The sequence below is a fragment of the Prunus avium genome, chromosome 2 (genome assembly GCF_965620075.1).
Source record: "Prunus avium chromosome 2, drPruAviu1.hap1.1, whole genome shotgun sequence".
In the NCBI taxonomy this organism is placed as follows: domain Eukaryota; kingdom Viridiplantae; phylum Streptophyta; class Magnoliopsida; order Rosales; family Rosaceae; genus Prunus; species Prunus avium.
The window spans coordinates 25,827,737-25,849,995 of record NC_142285.1 but is presented as its reverse complement, the minus strand read 5'-3'; the positions used below and the strand labels follow the sequence as shown (position 1 = coordinate 25,849,995).

Here is a 22,259-nt window from a genome sequence, read left to right as displayed (position 1 = left end):
TCAAATTTGTCACCAGAGCCATCTTATTGTTTTTCCTAGGGTTTGAAAATTTCGAGTCACTTTTTTTGCATGCGGTGTATTGATTGTATGACTCCAACTTAGGCTGGTAAGACATACCAACTAGAGATGGACTCTGAACGAATTGTTCAAATGTTGGGAACTCTAACAAAGCAAGTGACAAATATGACCACCATATTCGAAGAACGATCCAAATTCGTTGGTCGTTTTGCATACATAGAAGCATCTATTCAACATGACAAAAAAAGTGTGAATGGAGAAGAGTTGAATCATGATATGAGACATCACGATAGAACGAATGACCGAGATGGAAAAAGACGTGTTGGAGCAGAATTTCTTTCAAGAAGAAATGCCTCCACGGGTTCTCGACTGAAATCCGTACACTTCCTTGATTGGAAAAGAACTTCGGAACGAACGATGGAAATGGAGTGAGTACTGCAAAAGCCACTTTGACGCTCAAGTCAGTGTTTGTGCAGCGGACTCTTAGTGCTCAATTGAATTTTTTGTACCTTTGCTTGGAGGTTTAGTCGGGTTTTCATAGGGCTTCGGGTCCTTGGGTTTAGCCCTACTTCCCTAGCTTTGTGCATCCCATCCTCCACTTCTTGGTAATGGGGTTCAGATGATCGGGTTGTGTCTCCCTTGCTCCGCACTTCTCTAGTGGGAGGGAAGTTCGATCATCCCACATCTTTTAATCATGGCATATGGGTTAATCCATGACACATGAGATTTGGTCCTCACAGTGGCCCCCTTTTTTCCTCTCTACACGCTTCACGGGTGGAGAGGGAAAAATAATTTAAGTGCAATTTGGATTGCTTCGGATTTAGCGCGCGATGTCATGATGGGCTCATGGCTGAGCCTAAACAAACAAGTTTTTTTTCTTTCTTGGGCTTGTTGGTCAAACCCAAGGGAATAATTCATATTGCATCATTGCCAACTGATCGGTTCATAATTGTATATTATTTCTTACCCTTCTAGCTTATGATTTGGTTATGTTTTTGAGTTAAACTTGTTCTTTTAATCCTTTTTGTGTTTATCTTTCAGTTAATTGAGCTTTAGGTAACAATGATGGCTTTGGAGAACATAATTCATGCAATTCAAGCATGTTAAGGCCTAATTTGGATGAATTGATGAAGAGCTTAAAGACAAATTCATTATGGCTACAGCCCCCTGCCAGTCCAGTTCCGTAGGTCATATTGCAAGCTTTGTTTCAGCAACCTACATAGCTCGGATGAGGCCACATTCTTCATGAAAGTTGCTCCAATTGGTGTGTACTATAACATATCCAAAATTCAGCCCCATTGGATAAATCTGGAGTCCGTTACCTAGCAAACACAGAACCATGCTCAGGATGGATCTTATCAGCGCGGAAAATGAGTTAGCAATTTGTTTCGGCCTTAACTTCTTCCTCCGACCTTGGATTAGCCCAAATAACATATGGATGGAAATAAGACATTCTGAACTTCAATTTAGAGTGCTTAAAGTCCTAATTTGATTAAGAGAAGCCCAAGTTGTAAGCCCTTGAAGTTGCTGGTCATGCTGACCTCAGCATGTGCTGGTTGGATGCTTGGTCATGGTGAGCTAGGTATGAGCTATCATTTCTGGTTGGAAGCTTGGTCATGGTGACATGAAGATGAGCTAGGGCTGCTGGTGGGATTTAGTGGTGAAGTGCATCAACCAATTCAAGATTTTCTAATACAAGTGCATCACCCATTTCAGATTTTCTAATACAAGTGCATCAACCATTTCAGATTTTATAATTCAAGTGTTGTATGCATTAGTCTTATTGAATTCTGATTTTCACTTCCCCTAGGCCTATAAATAGGGAAGTTCTCTAAGCTTGTAATAACACCCCAAGGGGGGGGAGCTCTCAAACACTTCTCTAGAGCTCCCTTCCCTTCTCTCCCTCAAATTCTCTTAGTTTCCCTTTGTAGTTCTCAATTGTTGTAATAAGATCATTCTATTAAATTTTCTTTGTACTAAATATCAAACACATTTCTCTTCCTTCCCTAAGTTCTCAAATTCTCCAAGTTCACAAACATCCTCCAAGTTCTCAACCACTCTCTTCCAAATTCTCAAAGTTCCTAAACACTCTCTTCCAAAATCCACAAAGCTCTCAAAACACCTCTCTACTTTCTTCTCCAAATCCTCCAAGTTCTCAAACACTCTCTTCCAAATCCCCATGTCTTAAACACATTCCCTTCCAAAATCCTCAAAGCTCTCAAACACATGTTCTTCCAAAATTCTCTAAAGTTCCCAAACACTTTCTTCTCCCTCCTCAAAGTTCTCAAACACTTCCTTTCTTCCTCAAAGTTCTCTTAGTTTCCTTAATGTTTTCTTAGTTGTAATTTATTTTTCTTTGTTATGTAAATTCTTTTCTTAAGTTTTCAAGTTGAATTAGTTTCCAAGTTTCAATTATGGTTTTTGTTCTTATTCATTATGCTTATAAGTTAATATGCTAGTTTGAATGATTGATCACCATTTAGGCTTGCATGTTAGCTATCTTGGTTTGAATTAAGAGTATACACCATGCTTTAATTCGAATTGAACTATGAATAGGAAGAGTATGTATGGACATTCGACAACAGGGATTAGATACATACTTGGTTGTTTAAAATGTTCTTCTATGCTTAATGGGTTCCTAATGCTTAATTTTAGGTTAGACAACAAATGATCAAATTAGGGAATTAGGAACACAAGGTTATGACCACACACCATGGCTTAATCATACTTTAGCTAGAATCAATCCATTAATCTAAATTGAACTTGGGAACTTATTTGCTTGAGTTACTTATTTCTTTCTTCCTTGTTTTATGTTCTTTGTTTTTGTTTCTATTTTGTGTAGGGAAACTAAATTGGATCATTCAATCACCAATCCCTGTGGAATCGACCTCGCACTTACATATGCTATACTACCAACGGTTCGTGCACTTGCGAGTATCACAAGTTGAGGATGCAGCTTAATCCATTTTGGTGGAGCTAAATCTACGCAACAAGTTTTTGGCGCCGTTGCCGGGGATCGGTAACATTGTTTGATTCTATTTGGCTTTCCTACTTTATTTTTTTTTTTCTTAACTGGACAATTTCAAGTTTTAAAGTTAATGACATTAATGGACAAGTTGTGTTTGTAGTCCAACAGAAAAGGACAATTGCCCAACAAGCAAGAGAACTGGGTTTAAGTCCCAGCTTACACAACCCATTGGTGCTTGTTGCTTTGAAGCATGGAATTGGACATGTGTTGATTTTTCCTTTTCATTTTTAGTTTTTTTTTATATTTCGTAATCCTTTAATTCTGTTTCAAGTTTTTTGTGTTCGTTTTAGCAATTTATGATAGCTTAATAAAAATGGAGAGAGATGGCAACCTCAATCATAAGAATGGGGAGTGTGGAGCAGTGGGAGAAGTCGCGACCTCCAAATGCATCATGCTCGACCTAATCGCTTCAAGGGGGAGTATTCCAATCCTTTCTCTTTAGTTGTTTTGTTATTACTTCAGTAATTTTAATTTTCTATTTCTTTTATTAAAAAAAAATTAAAAAAGATTTTTTATATTAGCTGACTCGTGGTAACTCCAGTGAGCGTCTCCGTCAATACAGTGTCTAGGAGTTCTTTAGGCGACACCTTCGGTGTCTAAGAAGTTTGGGTTTTAAGTGGGACCTTTGTGACCCCTCCAACCTTCCCGGATCCCCTGGCTGTGTTTTCTGAGGCCCTTAACTGGTCATCCATGAGTTGCTTGTATATTTGTGTGTTTTTTTTCAAAAAATAAAAACAAAACAAAACAAAAATTAAAAAATTAAAAAATTAAAAAGTTTAAAAAAAAATTGAAATTTGAGTTTTTATTTAATTTTCCTTGTAAATTGCAATTTGGAACTTCTTTGTTGTTTTTTTTTTCTTTGTGTGGTCAGTTAGTTGTAAATAATAATAAATTAAAAAAAAAATCAATTTGGAAGTTCTTTGTTTTCTTTTATGTTCTTTTTTTTGTTTTGTTAGGTTAGTTTATTTATTTACGTGGTGTGGTTAGTTAGTTTATTTCTGAGTGTTAAAAACACATTTTTATTTCATTTCAAACATTACAAACAAAGAAAAAAAAAAGTAAAACAAAAAAAAAACTAAAAAAACAAAAAAAAAAAAAAAAAACATTCAAGTAAATTAAAAATAAAAACAACTTCTTCATCTTCATCTTCATCTTCATCTTCATGGCATGCCTCTATTGTCTCTTACTTGCAGAATCTGCAGCAGCTCCACATGGTCCTCATTTTTTCTCTGCAGTGCTTCCACGTGCTGATTGGCACAGTAGAGCCGCTTCTGCAAGTCCGCCACCATAGCCTTCAAGGAAGTTATTTGCTCGCTCATCGCGGCACACTCCCGTGTTCTCGCCAGCAATCGCATACCCAAATTGGTAGCCGAGACCGCATGGAGAACAGTTAAATTATTGGACTCCTCCACCGCTGCTTTGTCAGACCTCTGTGCCACATGCAGATGATCTGTCGGTGTGAGCTTGCTGCCAATCATGCCTCCAAGCAGCGCTGCTCTGTTCGGCATTGCCTCAGAAAAGTTCGGTATTACCTCAGCAAAGTTTGAGGCCGTACCGTGATGATATGTGGAGTTTGGGAAGACATGGTTTTGAGGAGCCCTTATCTGCGCATTCGGTGGTGCAAGGGACAGTTCAAGGCTAAGATCATCAAGGTGAGTGCATGAGGATGCCATTATTTTGTTTTTGGATTTTTTGATGTTTTCTCTAAATTTGCAGGAAGAAATGCGGGGTGCTCTTCTACTTCACCGAGATGAGTTTAAATAGACTTATGCAGATGAGGGAGCCGAAAGCACTTCGGATCTCGAGGGTGCTATCCTGTGCTCTTTTCTCTCGGATCCCTTCATTTCTGGCGCAAATTGCGAGCACGTTTTTTTTTAAAAGGGAGCATGTCTACACTTTCACTTACTTTTGCCTCCCTGTTTTCTGATGTTTGTGTTTTTGCTTTTTCAGTTTTTATTTTATTTTATTTTATTTTATTTTATTTTCAATTATTTTCTTCTTGTTTGACTGGTTTCTTAATAATGTAGTTGGAAGAAGAGACAAAATTAAAGATGCGTCTTGGGCACCTGGTGCAAGAATCCCAACTCTTCTTTTAAATTATTGTTTGAATTGCGTGTTTATTTCAGTTTATTTATTTATGTATTTATTTTGTTTTTTATTTAATTAGGTAGTATAATTTAAAACTCATAGGATATTCTTTGAAGGAGCTAAATTTTTGGTAACTCCAGTGAGCAACCGCAGTCTATACAGTGTCTAGGAGTTCTTTAAGGCGACACCTTCGGTGTCTAAGAAGTTAGGGTTTTAAGCGGGACCATTGTGACCCCTCCAACCTTCCCGGAACCCCTGGCTGTGTTTTCTGAGGCCCTTAACTGGTCATCCTTAAGTTTTTCTCTTAAAAGAAGAAGCAGTTATTTGTGTATTTACTTAACTAAAAATAAAAAATAAAAAAAATAAAAAATCTTGTTTGGGTCTTCGTGTTTTTGTTTGATTGTCGTTCTTTACATTTAGGGTCAATCGTTTCTTTGAGATAGCTAACGTTTTTATTTCCCAATTAAAGAAAAAAAAAACACACATACACTTTAAAATTAAATAATAAATAAAAACTGAAATCATTTCTTCTTGGCGCTCGGTGTCTCGACCATAGGAGCTTTGAGTTTGGCCCTCTGGCTGTCCTCTTCCGGGGCTTCACGCACAGCCTCTTGGGGCTCATCACTTGAGCTCCCAAAGATCGCAATCTTAGCTTGAGCGTAACTACTCTCGTGATCCGCTTGCTTGCGTTTACCCGGTCGGTCTAGGTCCTCCAGTTGCTTTCTCATGTCGCGAGAGTACAACTCTACCATCTTTGATAGATTTTTATTCTCGTCTCGCAATACTTCTAGCTGGTGTCGATTCACCTCCACAATCCTTGACCTCTCCCTTTTCAAGCTTTTTATAGCACTCTGACAGTCTTCAACCAAACTTCGCTCCGCCGCCAACTGAGCTTTAAGCACCTCTACCTCATGGGACTTCGCAAGTAGGCGATGACCCAAACTTGCGACACATGCTGTACTCTGCACGCTCAGTGCCAGGGCATCACTCGTGACCCGGTTGTCATCCCTTATCCCGAACACACGTATATCTTTGGGAGTCACTAAATTTCTGCAAACTCCAATGGCAACATCGTTGTCCAGGAGTATTGAGTCATTGACAGTCACAGGCCCCCGTGCGGAGGCAAAGTAGGGCATCCATACTGGTGCTACTGCTTGGCCTCGTGTCTGAGTCGGTGGAGCTAGGTTGAGATCTAACGAAAAGGGGTAGGAAGAAGCCATTTGATTTCTCACTTTTTTTTTCTTTTTCTTGCTTCTTTTCTCTTTTGTGTTTCTGAGTTTGTGTGTTTTTTGTTTTTTGTTTTTTTCCCTTCTTTTTCCTTCTTATAGATGTAGTCTTTGACAAACAAACCCTAGCCGTTGCAGCGTCTAAGCGTTTTCTGAATATCCAGCGTTCCTCGAGTCCCACAACCTTCTCACTTTCCAACCGTTTCCAACACATTTGTCACGACTTGCTTTGTCTGAACGGACGCGTTCAGCAAAGTTGTCGCGCCTTTCCATGAGCCCGTAATTTTCGCTTGTGGATCTGCGGCGCCTCTATGCGTCGACACGTGGCTCCTGCTTTCTGCCCGTGACTATCCATGAAACGACATCAGGGACCACATTCCCTCTTTTTAGAAATCCCGCTTTGCGCTCATAATTCACGTTTTATCTTTTTAAGAAAAAAATTAAATTTAAACATGTGGGCTTCAGATTTCATGTTGGGTCGGGTTTTACCGTTGTTGGGTTAATTTCATTTTGGGTTGGGCTTTCAATTGTTTGGGTTTCAGTTTGTGTAAGACTATCTGTTAGGGCTTACTGTTTTGAGTGTTTTACTGTTTCGTGTTTTTTTATTTATTTATTTTATTTTATTTTATTTGATTGTTTGTTTTGTAATTTTTATTTTGTAATTGTTTTATTTTATTTTTGTATGTTTTGTGATTTTTATTTGCTTTAATACCCTTCATTTGTTGTTATGACATTGGTTGTGGCTAATTTTTAAACATTGAGGACAATGTTCATTTCTAGGTTTGGGGGTATTGGAGTTTAGCAAGTAAATTTGGTTTTTCTTAAAATTAAAAAAAATAATAATTGAAAAAAAAAAAATTTATTTATTTTTTTGCTTGTTTTTATTTTAAGTATTGTTTTGTTTTGTTTTTGTTTTGAGTCACTTTCCGAACACTTATGATGAGATAGTGATAAATGTTTGCATGACTTAAATAAAAATTGGATTTCATTTTATTTTAGTGTTTTTTTTTCTTTATTAAAAAATAAAAAAAAATTTGGCATTGTTCTAGCATGATATGTTTGAAACCTTCTTTACACTTGCCATTTGTTTCATAATTTTCCAATTAAAGGATTTGCATGACCCAAAGAATTGTATCAAGCACAAATTAGACTTATATAACCATATAAAGTGAGCTTTTGAGCCTTGTACTTCAATTCATGAGTGTTATATACATACTCTTATTTTCTTGTCATCAAAGTTGTTGTTTGATCTGATTATTTATTGATTTGGTTGAACACTTAAAAGTCATTCATTCTTATGCAATTTGACTTCACGACATTTAAGAAGTGATATTAAGGCCCTCTTTGGATCGTTTGTGCCTTTCAAGCTAACCTTATGCATGCTTAAGCATGATTTTCCATTGTTAACAATTTTGAGCCTACATGTAAACCTTTTCTTTCATTTAACCAATTATATTTCCTCGCCTTAGCCTGAAAAACAAATATTTACCTTTCTAAAGAACTCATGAGCTTTAATTGGGATGTGTTTTTCATACTAAGTTTGGGAATTTCGAAGAAAAAAAAAAATCACACAATTGGTGAAATAAAAGAGAAAAGTTGTGATTAAGTGGTGGTTGAATGAAATTTCATTTTTGGGCCTTCAAAATAAATTGGTGGTTGTTCAGGAAAGGAGTGAATCAATGTAAATGAAGGGTATAAGGAGTTTTGATCAGGTAAAAGAAAAAAATCTAATCGTGATGATTCGAAGTCTTGTAAACAATTATTTTATGCTCTTGCATTGCGAGTTCCTTGGACTTTGTATTATCCATATCCTTCATTTCTTACTCACCTTACACCCTTGGCCCCATTACAACCCATGTTAAAGACCTAAATTGATCTTAAATGTCATGTGGTTGAAATTGCATTCATTTTTCTACTTTTAAGTGTTTGACATCCTTCTTGAGATCATATTAATGCAAGTTCTTCATATTTCTATTGCGAGTTAAGTCCCTTATGGTTTAACTCTATTCTCATGTTTATAACTGAGTGTGCATTATAGCCCTCTTCTGAGTGATTCATTTGTGAGAGGACAACTTTGGTGAGATTTGAAGTTGAACTTATGCTTTGTATGATTTTTGAAATTGTGTGAAAACTAAGATTGGGGAATTTGTTGCATTTGGCTATCACACTACTACACTTTTAGCATATTGTGTTTAGAACTTTGCCGCTTTGTAAATAATGTCTAAAAATTGAGCTTTTATTGTTAAAACGTTTAAGTCATGTGCATGAGTCATTTCTCTTCAGAAAATGTTCGGAAAAATTGTTTTAAGTTCTTTGTGTTTTTGTGTTTGTTTTTGTTTTTGGTTTTGCTTAAGGACTAACAATCTTTAAGTTTTCTAATTACTTTGTTTTACAGAGTCAGTAAAACGTTTGTGGGTATCGTATCTGTTAAACCCTCAGGAGACACAACTCCTCCTACTAGGGATGCCTAGAGGTTTAAAGGCTTGTTGCATATGCTAAATGCAATCGAGTTACCTACGAAAGTGGTTTAGTTAACTTCTAGTTTTGTTTTTAACTTTGTTTTGTGTTGTTTTGCTCGATGACTAGCAAAATCTAGGTTTGGGGGTATTTGATCGGTTCATAATTGTATATTATTTCTTACCCTTCTAGCTTATGATTTGGTTATGTTTTTGAGTTAAACTTGTTCTTTTAATCCTTTTTGTGTTTATCTTTCAGTTAATTGAGCTTTAGGTAACAATGATGGCTTTGGAGAACATAATTCATGCAATTCAAGCATGTTAAGGCCTAATTTGGATGAATTGATGAAGAGCTTAAAGACAAATTCATTATGGCTACAGCCCCCTGCCAGTCCAGTTCCGTAGGTCATATTGCAAGCTTTGTTTCAGCAACCTACATAGCTCGGATGAGGCCACATTCTTCATGAAAGTTGCTCCAATTGGTGTGTACTATAACATATCCAACATTCAGCCCCATTGGATAAATCTGGAGTCCGTTACCTAGCAAACACAGAACCATGCTCAGGATGGATCTTATCAGCGCGGAAAATGAGTTAGCAATTTGTTTCGGCCTTAACTTCTTCCTCCGACCTTGGATTAGCCCAAATAACATATGGCTGGAAAGAAGACATTCTGAACTTCAATTTAGAGTGCTTAAAGTCCTAATTTGATTAAGAGAAGCCCAAGTTGTAAGCCCTTGAAGTTGCTGGTCATGCTGACCTCAGCATGTGCTGGTTGGATGCTTGGTCATGGTGAGCTAGGTATGAGCTATCATTTCTGGTTGGAAGCTTGGTCATGGTGACATGAAGATGAGCTAGGGCTGCTGGTGGGATTTAGTGGTGAAGTGCATCAACCAATTCAAGATTTTCTAATACAAGTGCATCACCCATTTCAGATTTTCTAATACAAGTGCATCAACCATTTCAGATTTTATAATTCAAGTGTTGTATGCATTAGTCTTATTGAATTCTGATTTTCACTTCCCCTAGGCCTATAAATAGGGAAGTTCTCTAAGCTTGTAATAACACCCCAAGGGGGGGGAGCTCTCAAACACTTCTCTAGAGCTCCCTTCCCTTCTCTCCCTCAAATTCTCTTAGTTTCCCTTTGTAGTTCTCAATTGTTGTAATAAGATCATTCTATTAAATTTTCTTTGTACTAAATATCAAACACATTTCTCTTCCTTCCCTAAGTTCTCAAATTCTCCAAGTTCACAAACATCCTCCAAGTTCTCAACCACTCTCTTCCAAATTCTCAAAGTTCCTAAACACTCTCTTCCAAAATCCACAAAGCTCTCAAAACACCTCTCTACTTTCTTCTCCAAATCCTCCAAGTTCTCAAACACTCTCTTCCAAATCCCCATGTCTTAAACACATTCCCTTCCAAAATCCTCAAAGCTCTCAAACACATGTTCTTCCAAAATTCTCTAAAGTTCCCAAACACTTTCTTCTCCCTCCTCAAAGTTCTCAAACACTTCCTTTCTTCCTCAAAGTTCTCTTAGTTTCCTTAATGTTTTCTTAGTTGTAATTTATTTTTCTTTGTTATGTAAATTCTTTTCTTAAGTTTTCAAGTTGAATTAGTTTCCAAGTTTCAATTATGGTTTTTGTTCTTATTCATTATGCTTATAAGTTAATATGCTAGTTTGAATGATTGATCACCATTTAGGCTTGCATGTTAGCTATCTTGGTTTGAATTAAGAGTATACACCATGCTTTAATTCGAATTGAACTATGAATAGGAAGAGTATGTATGGACATTCGACAACAGGGATTAGATACATACTTGGTTGTTTAAAATGTTCTTCTATGCTTAATGGGTTCCTAATGCTTAATTTTAGGTTAGACAACAAATGATCAAATTAGGGAATTAGGAACACAAGGTTATGACCACACACCATGGCTTAATCATACTTTAGCTAGAATCAATCCATTAATCTAAATTGAACTTGGGAACTTATTTGCTTGAGTTACTTATTTCTTTCTTCCTTGTTTTATGTTCTTTGTTTTTGTTTCTATTTTGTGTAGGGAAACTAAATTGGATCATTCAATCACCAATCCCTGTGGAATCGACCTCGCACTTACATATGCTATACTACCAACGGTTCGTGCACTTGCGAGTATCACAAGTTGAGGATGCAGCTTAATCCATTTTGGTGGAGCTAAATCTACGCAACACCAACCTATGCACATTGTTGACCTTTCATGCATTTGAATCCTTACTTTCCATGTGAAACATCCAAATATGAATTTTGTCGTGCACATTTCAACTATGGATTTTTGTGCTTTGGCCAACCTCATGTGAAATATCCAAATATGGAGAGCCAATCCCTTGCGCAAGTGGACTCTTTCAATTTATTTTGAATTTTCTCACTACAGCCGATCCCAGATGGGCCCCAAGCAAATTTCTTTTCTTTTCCTTTTGCGTTTCAGCCGATCTAGTGGACCCTATGCCCTTTGCGCACTTGAGCCGATCCGATGGACCCCATGCCCTTTGCGCACTTGAGCCGATCCCAGATGGACCCCATGCAAATTTCTCTTCTTTTCCTTTTGCGCCGATCCGGTGGACCCCAGCTCTCTGCTCTTCCCTTTGGCGCTTAAGCTGGTACAAAATGGGTTTTTTTTTTTTTTTTTTTTAGCGTGGGGTGCGCTTGCGCTTGAGCTGACCTTACAGACTCCAATACCTTTGAGCTGACCTCCCGGACCTCTGTGCCTTCGGTTTCTCAGTTGATCCAGGTGGTCTATGACTTCTTCTTTTTTTTGGGTGCACCACTTGACTTTCCAGACCCCAATGCCCTTGAGCTAACCTTCCGGACCCATGTGCCTTCGGTTTCTTAGCTGATCCAGGTGGTCCAGGACTCTTTCTTTTTTTTGTTTCTGGGTGCGCCGCTTGACTTTCCGGACCCCAATGCCCTTGAGCTGATATTCCGGACTCATGTGCCTTCGGTTTCTCAGCTGATCCAGGTGGTCCACGGTTTTTTTTTTTTTGGCTGCGCCACTTGACTTTCCGAATCTCAATGCCCTTAAGCTAACCTTCCAGACCCATGCACCTTCGATTTCTCAGCTGATCCAGGTGGTCCATGACTCTTTTTCTTTTTCTTTTTTTCTGGGTGCGCCGCTTGACTTTCCGGACCCCAATGCCCTTGAGCAGACGTTCCAGACCCATGCGCCTTCAGTTTCTCAGCTGCTCCAGGTGGTCCATGACTTCTTTTTTTTTTTTTTTTTTTGGGTGCGCTGCTTGACTTTACAGACCCCAATGCCCTTGAGCTAACCTTCCGGACCCATGCGCCTTCGGTTTCTCACCTGATCCAGGTGGTCCATAAATCTTTCTGCTTTTTTTTTTCTTTTCGGGTGCACCATTTGACTTTCCGGAACCCAATACCCTTGAGCTGACCTGCCGGACCCATGCGCCTTCGGTTTCTTAGCTAATCCAACTGGTCCATGACTTCCTTTTTTTTTTTTTGGCTGCACCGCTTGACGTTCTGGACCCCAATGCCCTTGAGCTTATCTTCTGGACCTATGCGCCTTTAGTTTCTCAGCTAATCCAGGTGGCCCATGACTCTTTTGTTTTGTTTTTTTTTTCTGGGTGCGCCGCCTGACTTTTCGGAAAAGGGACTAATATGGGCGTACAATTGGAAAAATGGAAATATTAGAAGGGTTAGGGTTTAGGGTATTAGTCCCTTTCCTATAGCAGGAACAATTTGGTTGCAATTTTTTTTCTTTCATGCTCTATATTCAGTTTAAGTTTCATGCTTCATGATTGTAATGTTTTTTTTTTAAGAAAAGCGATAAATTTCTTTTTTAGTTACACTATTAGAATTCTGAAACTTTAATTACTTACTTCAATTTGGGTAATTGTCATCATAGAATTTGATTGGTTGTATTTTGAGGTTCTCTCTTTATTTGGTTGTTGTAGTTCATTCTAATTACTGTTTTTTTCTTTCTTGCTGTTCAAATTTGTAGATTGTGTAATTTTATGATTTCTCTTGCTTCTAATTTTTTCCATTTTTCCTATTGTAGGTGCATAAATTGCAAGGAAGGTTCACATCACTGCATTGGTTACCGAAAAGGAGTATGTATACATGTAAAAAAACAAAGGAAATTTGTACTGAAAAGGAGTACGGATACACGTAAAAAAACAAATAAAGGAAATTTATAATGGATAATTTGTCTTTGTGCCAAAATCATGAGTTGCTTAGGTGAAATACACATCTGTTTTTATTATTTGATTGTGTCTTCCGAGGGGTGGTGCCAAGTTTTGTGTTATTCAATGTGAAAGGAAAATCTCTTTGAGAAACCAAAGTAATTTTATATTTATATCTTTGAAGAATTCATCTTGCGATGTGACGTAAGAGAAGATTAATTGGTGACTCTTTCTCAATTTAGATCAGGCCTTCGTCCTGAGCTTCAAAGAGGATTGATTCCTCATAACGTGAAAACTTTAGAGAGGGCTTTTGAGGTGGTACAAGAATTGGAGCATCATCTAAAGTCCTCCAATGTAGTCAAGCAAACTAATTCTCAAAAATCTGATTTTCATGTTGGCACATCCAAGACTCCACCATCAAAGGGTTTTACTACGATTAATTTAGTTAAGGGCTATTCTCTGGTGGGAACGTCATTTTGCGAACCTCTAAATCAGAACACCGTTGGATCAAATCTAACGGATGATAAGAAGCAAGTGTAACTGAAAGTGGGTAAAACCGTACCACTGGAACGTGGCTTCCTCCCTCCAAAACACACGCCACACTCTTGAAGACCACAATATCTCCCTCCAAAAAAAGTTCTGTTTCTTTGTCTCCATTTGTGTCTCTCTCTCTCTCTCTCTGTGTCTCAAAGAACATGGTTTTCTTCTGTTTTCTGATTTGCTATTTTGTTTGAGGAAAGAGAGCTGTTCAGTTTTCTGGTTTGGTGATTCAAATAATACAAAGCAAGGTATTATCCTGATGAGCACATGCACTGTAATTCATTTTGTGTTTTCATTTTTCTGGTTTGATGATTGTGTTCTGTGCACTTGTGAAGACTTGAGGACCCATCTGGTACCAAAAAAACTGGTGCGCGTAACACCTTGATAGAATCGTTGAGCACAGTCGAAACTAGCATTGACTTGGAGGAGAAAGTGTTGGAGCAAATCGGAAACTGGAGTCGTCGTTTGAAAGTGTTGGAGCAAACTGGAAACTAGCGTTGAGTTCGAATAGTTGAGAAGACGAAGATCGAATTTGTTTGGGGTTATTGCTTCAAATCGACGACAATATCATATTTGTTGAAATTTAAAAGCTCAAAATCAATTACGAGGTAAGCCTCTATTTATACTTGAGAAAATGTTTTGACCAAATATATGAGCATAATTTACGCTAGTTTGGATGTAGGTTGTTTAAAGTTTCAGTAGAGACTTCAAAAGGCCTCCTGGGTGTAGCATTTATATTCAGTAATAGGTTCATAGATTATTTTGTTTCAGACTCCACGATTTACTAATGTTGCATAGTCTAGTTGATATTTGTGGAAAATTTGAAGATCAAAATCACTTATGAGGTAATTGATATCTTGTATTTGTTAATTTTGGTATCCTGGAGGAAATGTTTTGACCAAATATATGGGCATAATTTACGCTATTTTGAATTAGGTTGTTTAAGGTTTCACTAGAGACTCCAAAATGAATCTTAGGTGTAGCACTTGTATTCACTAATAGTTGAAATTTTTCGTTTCAGACTTCATTATTTACTAACATTTGATAGTGTATTTGATATTTGTTGAAAATTTGAAGATCAAAATCACTTACGAGGTAACTGATATCCAATATTTGTTAATTATAGCATACTAGAGGAAAATATTTGACCAAGTATCTGGGCATAATTTACGCTAGTTTGGATGTGGGTTGTTTAAGGTGTCACTAGAGACTCCAAAAGTATTCTTAGATAAAGCATGTGTATTCACTAATGATTCATAGAATATTTCGTTTCAGACCCCATTAGTACTAAAGTTTCGATAGTATATTTGACATTTGTTGAAAATTTGATATTTCTATGTTTATATTTTGCATATAGTATTGTGATATTTGAAAGCTCTTTGAATGTATGTGGCAATATTATTATGATGGTAATATGATTTTCAGGGTTAAATTGCAAGAATTGTGAAATGGAGTCTGAAGCACAGGTGACACCGGAAGTTAGTGTGGAGTTCAAACCAAAACTAGGACTTGAATTTGATTCCCTTGAGGATGCATTGAAGATGTATAATCTGTATGCACTAAAAGCAGGATTTGGTGTTCGTTGTTCTACAACCAAAACGTCAAGTGTGACGGGGGAGATAATAAGGAAAGAATTTGTATGTTGTAAACAAGGGACAACCAATATTACGGGTAAGAAAAGAAGACGAGGATGGGTTCGAACTGGTTGCTTGGCTAAACTTGCTGTTTTGTTGCCATCTTTGAAGAACAAGTACATTGTTGTAGCCTTCAAGGAGGAACACAACCATGAAATGACAACATACGACCAAGTCCATTTGTTGAGATGCCACCGTAAAGTTACTGAGTCTGCAAAGGTATATAATGCATATCTTTCAAAAGTTAATATCCCGGTACATCAACAATTAAGCATTCTTGAGGTGCAAGCAGGCGGAATGGAAAATATTGGGTTTTTAAGGAAAGATGTCTATAATTACCAAAGAGACATGCGAGCAAAGGTGACTGGTCATGACGCAGATCTTCTTAATGAGCATTTTTTGCGTGAACAAGAAAAAAATGCATCATTCTATTTCAAGATAGAGGTAGATTCAGAAGGACGAATGGGTAATGTATTTTGGGCAGATGCAAGGTCAAGACGAGCTTATGGGAGTTTCGGAGATGTGGTGGTATTTGATACGACTTTCAACACCAACCGTTATGGCATGGTGTTTGCGCCTTTAATAGGTGTTAATAATCATCGTCAGACAATATTGTTTGGTTGTGCTTTCTTAACCAGTGAAAGCACAGAAGCATTTATTTGGTTGTTTGAGAAATTTAAGAAAGCCATGCCATGTGGGGCACCGAAAATGATCATTACTGATCAAGATGCAGCCATTGCAAAGGCAATTGCAGTAAGTCTCCCTACAACATTCCACAGATATTGCATATGGCATATAATGAATAAGTTGACCGAGAAAACCGGCATAGGAGAATGTTTTTTAGAGCTGTGCAATTGCATATGGGATATGGACACCAAAGAAGAATTTGATGCGAAATGGGAAGAAGTTATCACAAACAATGGGCTGAAAGAGCATACGTGGCTGACCTCAATTCATGCCTTGCGGGAGAATTGGGTTCCGTCATATGTAAAACATGTGTTTTCGGCTGGGATGTCAAGTAGTCAACGGGCCGAAAGCTGTCATTCGTTTTTCAAACAATATATTAACAAGAACAACACGTTGATGGAATTTATAGTACGTTTTGAAAGAGCTCTTGCTTCACAGAGGCACAAGGAATTATTGGCTGATCATGTTGATCAGAACGAAAAACCTCCAACTCCATTTCTCACACCAATGCAGCTTCAAATGGGAGGCATTTACACAAGGGGAATTCTTGACATCTTTGAGCGTGAGGACTTCGAAAGCCTTTTATGCTTCTTTGAAGTTATAAAGGAAGATGACACTCTTTGTACATACAAAGTTATTGAGAGGGTACAGCCGGGGGTTACAAGGACAAATGAGATTGTGCATGAAAAAGATATTGATCAAGCTTTTTGCAGCTGTCGTGGATTCGAATTTCGTGGTATTCCGTGCCGACACATCATATCATTTTTAAGAATGAAACAGGTTGCGTATTTGCCAGAGAAGTATATATTAAAAAGATGGATGAAAAGTGCGAAGGCTGGTGTAGTTTTCGATAAGGATGGCAAAGAAGTTAAAGATAACGTTGATGGTTGTATTTTGGTTAAGAGATCAACATTGTGCAAAGTTGCAGCCGATTTGATTGATTCGGCGTTGTTGTATGATAAAGGTTCTGAGTTGCTGCAAAAAACGTTTAACGACATTCGTGGGAAGCTTATTAGCTTAGTGTCATCAAGAGCTCCTCTTGAAGAAGCCAATAACGAGGGGGAAACTAGTTCTGTCCAAGTGAGAATAAAAGATCCAAACCGAGTAAAATCAAAAGGTCGTCCGAAAAGAGTTAAAGGACAACGTGAGAAGGCTGCGGGACGACATAAACGTCGGTGCACTGGGTGCAGGAAGAGTGATCATGATAGAAGGAGATGTCCAAGACTTGGGATCCCGTAAGCAAAGATATCGTCTATTTTAGTTGAAGATATTTTCTTTTAACAATTTGTCATTATGTATGAATTTTTGTTGTGCACTGGTTGCAGGTCTTCATCTTCAGAAGCAGACATTGGTGCTCCAGTTACTGAGAATATGCAGCCCACTCAAAGGACGCAGAACAATGAAAGTACTCAGCTTTCTATGGCAGAGGCATTTATGCAGGAGTTTGATTTAATGCATGGACCCGAAGTTTGAGTATCTAGTGAGTCTTATTGCGTCTAAAGATACCTTTATGAGTACCTTGTGATACTTATATGCACTGACAGAGTTTGAGTACCTACTGGTACTTATTGGTACCTGTTTGCTTTGGTTTTCAATGTGCGTCAAGCGTTTGAAACACTCTTGTATTTCGTACTACTCGCATAATCTTGAAGGTTTTTTTTTCTTTGTTGACAATCAGCGATAATGATACTAAAGATTAACTCGACATATAAATTTATGTAGGAAACTGATAGCACACAAAGGAAGACTTGAAAACGCGTAGGAAACTGAAACAGCAAGTTCTGGGCGACCGGTCGCGGATACCTTGCGACCGGTCGCGGATACCTTAGTGACACCTTGCGGATACCTTACGACCGGTCGCGGATACCTTGCGACCGGTCGCTTTGGCACAGAGTCGAAAACCAATTCAGACTTTGCAATCTGCCGGAAACCGACCGGTCGCCCATAACCTGCGACCGGTCGCTGGTCTTTATTTTTGTATCTTTTAATTGAGCCATTTTTCTCAACATGTGGAAGCCAAGCCATAATGCTTCAGTAAACTCCAGTTGTTGATATGATGAATTTAACCATCGGTTGGTAAATTGAATCTGGAAATAATGAAAATGCATGACACCCACTTGTTTTATCGAACAATTCCATTCAACATAAAATTTATGTTTTAGTAAATATGGTTGAAAATTACCGATAATGATATTCTATGTTAAATTGACATATTTTTTCCCTTTTAGCACCGGTCGCTTTTCACGTTTATTGAAATTTCGACTCTGCCTAAAAACGACCGGTCGTCACTGTTCACGCGACCGGTCGTCACTGTTCATGGCGACCGGTTGATCAAGCCTTGATGTCATTGTCTCCATTCGGAACTGGTAAAGAAGAAAGAAACCGAAACCAACCCCAAAGCCACTACTAGGACACCCGGGGAACCAGTTTTGGGACTTATGGGGATCCACTTATGGGATTACCAGTGAAGGAACAAGTGCACCACCAGCCGATCAGAAGTTCCCTTTTTGACTGAACATGTGCAACTCTGTTGTATTCTTATTTTGTTTAACTTTTTTATTTAAAGTATTTTTTTTCCCCTGTGTTTTATAGATTGGTCGAGACGTGCAATACATGCATTTCATTATGGGGAATGTCGACTTCTTCAACCAACACTGAAACAAAGAAAAGTCGGCGCGGTGCTAAGATGGTCATTTTGGCTCCTTATTATAATTATAATGAATTTAAAATAAAAAAATATTTTTGATTAGCTAAAATGGAGTGCGTTGCTAGTAAAATACAGTTTTTTAATATTTGTTCTATAAACAAAGGAGGCATAGCCCCAGCAAAAGATATTTTTTATACCCTCAGTGCAAATCAGAGGGGATCTGGTAATCCCAACAGAATCCTCTTCCAGTACCTAAACCATTCTTACCAACAAAATGAAAACATGAACTACCCAAATAGAGCTCTACCGAAATAGTTCAATAATTCCATCACCCACAATCACACCTATATACTGCAGCATCCCTGCAACAAGTCTATTGCAAGCTTTAACCGGAATAAATGGATGGCATCAGCACTCAATTGCATCAACTCTACATTGGAGCTGAGAAATTCACAATATTTTAGGACAAATATCCCGCAATCCCCCCTGAAAGTTAGCATGACACCGTAAAAAATTTACATTATCAATTTGCAAATAACATATGTAAATTTGTAGGTGGAAAGTTACTCACCCACCAACTTGTTGGGGAACATCAGTTACTCGATTCACTGGCCACTCAGTTGTTCGTAGAGGACAACCACCAACATATCCAGCTTCTTTTAACAACATAGGGATCAATTTCGCAACCGGCTGCAATGCTTTTATCAATGTTTGAGTTCTGCACAAATCTAATTTGGAATCGTACACAAATATTTCACAAGTGGTTAAATCTAAAGTGAGTGTCACCCAGTGCTTCTGCCTTACACAATTGTAAGGCAGAAAAACCTTCTTAACAGACATCCAAGGTTTACTCCACTTATGCAGCTCGCCGTTAACCATTTTCACTAGAGCTCTACTATGGGGCCTGTCGTCTTTTCCCCCATAAAGCCGCATATGCTTCAAATCTATTGCAGCATACTTCTACATAGCACCATATCAGTTATGCATCAATTTAGATACCAATTGAACCAAGTCATCATGCTTAATTATGAAAGAGTTATACCTGAAACAGAGTATCGACTATCGTCCAGTCCGAACCCACTAAATTTGGATACCTCTTCTGCCGCTCTCGTACCAGATACAATCCCATGTCAATGTTCTACACCAAAAGTGTTGTTTTCAATATTAACCTAATAAATGAACCATTATGGTGGAGTAATGGAGATCTCTATACTTACCGTGTCATCCAACCATCCATTCATGCTCAGAAGGCGAACAAAGAAGTCATGTGAAGCGTCTACACCTTCTTCTCCACATAATCTCACATGCGAACTGCAATTGTCAACAAATATTGCAATCAAATCAGATTCGCCAAGTTCGATAGGAGAAAAGGCAATCGGACTCACCAACAGGTCAATAAGTTGTCATAATACAATCTTTGAAATTCATTAAAGGCTAAAACCGGGATAACTTACTCCTTTTCTTGGCCCCATTCCCACAAGAATTTCGCCATCTTTAGAAGGGAATCATGAGGAATTGGCCTCAGGGGGTCAAAAGTAAAACCAACTGTGTCATCCTCAATATTGGGAAACTCCTGCCCTTGCCATGGAGTTTCTCTTAGCACAGACCTTGGCCTCTTCATGGCAGGCTGAACAGTCGTACCTCGTCCTCGAACCTTCTTCTTTTGGACAACAGTTACACCATCATCAACATCATTCTTATCTTCATCTGCTTCATCATCTTCAATTGAGATTTTCCTCTTTCGACAAGGGTTTTGAAGAAATGTAACTAGGGTCCGACAAACCAATGCATGGTCATCCCAGTTTATCTCAGGGGGTATGTATTCCAGCTCTCCCTTATCATTTACAACAACATTTTCAGGCTGATGACCGTGACCCTCATTTCCACCTATAGAATCATCTTTTTCCATTGGGGTCACCTTTACAAAAGATGGCAGAACCACATTGCCACCTCCATCGCCTATAATTTTTCTCAATGCAACCAACTCTAACCTCATGACTTCCATTCCATGAGCAGTAGAGTCCTTGAAATGTACAAATTTCTCCCACTGCTCACTTTTCTCGTGATGCAATAATGCAATCTCATCCCTCAACTGCTGCACAACATGGTTTACTTCAGCAAGGTCCTTACTTAATTGAGGACCAATATTAGGTGCATCACCTTCAGGAAAATCTGATCCCCAACTCCAGTAATTTTGCTGCATCTCTCGTAGACTTGGTCGCAGCAGGCGCAACGAAAGAGGCTGTCACAAAAACATAGTTAACATGTTATGTACAATACACATAACAACATCACTCATCAAATAAAGATATTATTTGGTGAATACCTCTTTGCTCTGAAAAATGTACGCGTTCAGCTTTCTAAACTCGGGGGTTTTATCTGTAGATTCCCACCAGCAAATCCGAGGCATTAATTCAGCTTCATCCTTCCGCTTACAATATCTCAGGGGAGCCATTTCCAATTCAGGAATTACTTCATAAGCCCAAACCTACACCAAATCATTTCCTGAGTCAATACTTATTTATGAACATAACTTTACAAAACATAAATTATTAACTAAACAATACCTGGAAAGCAAAACTCAATCCCTTTATACTCCACGCTGGTCTGTTAATTCTTATACGCTTCTCGTTCTCCACCTTTTTCTTCCTTTTTTTCACGGCCCTTTTCACCTCCTCTTTTCCCTTGCTCTGTCCTTTTCCTTTCTCATGATCCTTCTCATCAATGTCTTTTTTCCCAGGAGCAAACAACAAAGAATCCTGTAGGTACTCAAATGATATAGAACCCCATGGAAAGTTGTTGAATTCCTCCATATTATGTACTAAGTGTACATAGTCTTCATTGATCCTAACAATGGGGGCTTTCCCCAATATCACAAACTCTACAAAGTAAAGCATTCCCAATTTGAAGCAGTCTTCACTTCCCCTTTTGGAGTTTAAGAATGCTTTTTCTATGTCGTGTAAGGTTATGTGATTCTTGTTGGTGAAATGACGATTAAGCAGCTGATGCACACCACCATCTGCACTAGGTATGGAAGGCTCTACTCCAAATTTCAACCCACTAATTAGACAGAAGTCTTTTGCAGTGAACTGCACCACTTTGGACCCTATTGCATAACTAAGCCCGTGCATGTCCTTGACACCGAGTCCAGCGACGCGGCGAAGGGCCAGACCATGCACGAGTTGACCACTAAATTGAATTTTATCTACGTCCATCAAGTGCCCAAAGCATGACCCTCTAAATCTTCTCCTGTGTTCTTCATTGAACTGCAACATAAAATTAGAAAGTACAGTACTCGGCACACACAAATTATTTACCCTCGCTGAATACACCTCTGATTCCGGACAACAAAGTTCGAACCCATATTCCATTTTATACCTGCAACATACAACATGTACCCAAGTTAACATACAAAGTTCAACACGTTCAGATACAAAATCTGAAAGTCATATCTATACTACTCACTATCTCAGATCCCCTATTCAAATGAGAAAAACAAAGCTCTAGCATCTGGTGTAAAAGTAGACATAAATATTAAATATCTAATATATAAACATTGAGATACAGAATCTGGTATCCAAATCCATACTAGTCACGTATTAGAAACACACAAAAATGATACCCATATCCATACTATTTGCACTTTTATCAACACCTTCAGATACAAAATCGGATACCCAAATTTATATTTCTTACCTATTATCAAGATAGAAAAATGATACACATTCAAATTTAGAATATGATACCCAAATCTGTACT

The 22,259-nt window shown here is 38.2% G+C and overlaps 2 protein-coding genes across 2 annotated transcripts; one reads left to right on the top strand and one right to left on the bottom strand.

Annotated features, from left to right (window-relative positions):
- The first annotated feature begins 15,073 nt into the window (after window positions 1-15,073).
- On the top strand, window positions 15,074-17,326 carry LOC110766352 (protein FAR1-RELATED SEQUENCE 5-like). Its single transcript, XM_088248611.1, has 2 exons — window positions 15,074-17,088; window positions 17,179-17,326. The coding sequence occupies exons 1-2, from the start codon at window positions 15,074-15,076 to the stop codon at window positions 17,324-17,326; spliced, it is 2,163 nt and encodes a 720-aa protein (XP_088104737.1).
- A 1,726-nt stretch (window positions 17,327-19,052) lies between these two features.
- Window positions 19,053-22,107, bottom strand: LOC148296731 (uncharacterized). Its single transcript, XM_088248941.1, has 6 exons — window positions 21,068-22,107; window positions 20,827-20,988; window positions 19,955-20,742; window positions 19,718-19,811; window positions 19,543-19,638; window positions 19,053-19,460 (listed from the first exon to the last, which is right to left on the bottom strand). Exons 1-6 carry the CDS (start codon window positions 21,908-21,910, stop codon window positions 19,068-19,070), a joined length of 2,376 nt encoding a protein of 791 aa, XP_088105067.1. The 5' UTR covers window positions 21,911-22,107; the 3' UTR covers window positions 19,053-19,067.
- Between the last annotated feature and the right edge of the window lie 152 nt (window positions 22,108-22,259).

Bases quoted from the DNA above. Each gene is read 5' to 3' on its own strand.
- LOC110766352 (XM_088248611.1), top strand. From the start codon at position 15,074: ATGTATAATCTGTATGCACTAAAAGCAGGATTTGGTGTTCGTTGTTCT. The intron at 17,089-17,178 runs GTAAGCAAAGAT...CACTGGTTGCAG, and splicing joins TGTCCAAGACTTGGGATCCC to GTCTTCATCTTCAGAAGCAG.
- LOC148296731 (XM_088248941.1), bottom strand. From the start codon at position 21,910: ATGTTAACTTGGGTACATGTTGTATGTTGCAGGTATAAAATGGAATAT. The intron at 20,743-20,826 runs GTATTCACCAAA...TTTTTGTGACAG, and splicing joins ACATTTTTCAGAGCAAAGAG to CCTCTTTCGTTGCGCCTGCT. The intron at 19,461-19,542 runs GTATAACTCTTT...GGTGCTATGTAG, and splicing joins TAGTCGATACTCTGTTTCAG to AAGTATGCTGCAATAGATTT.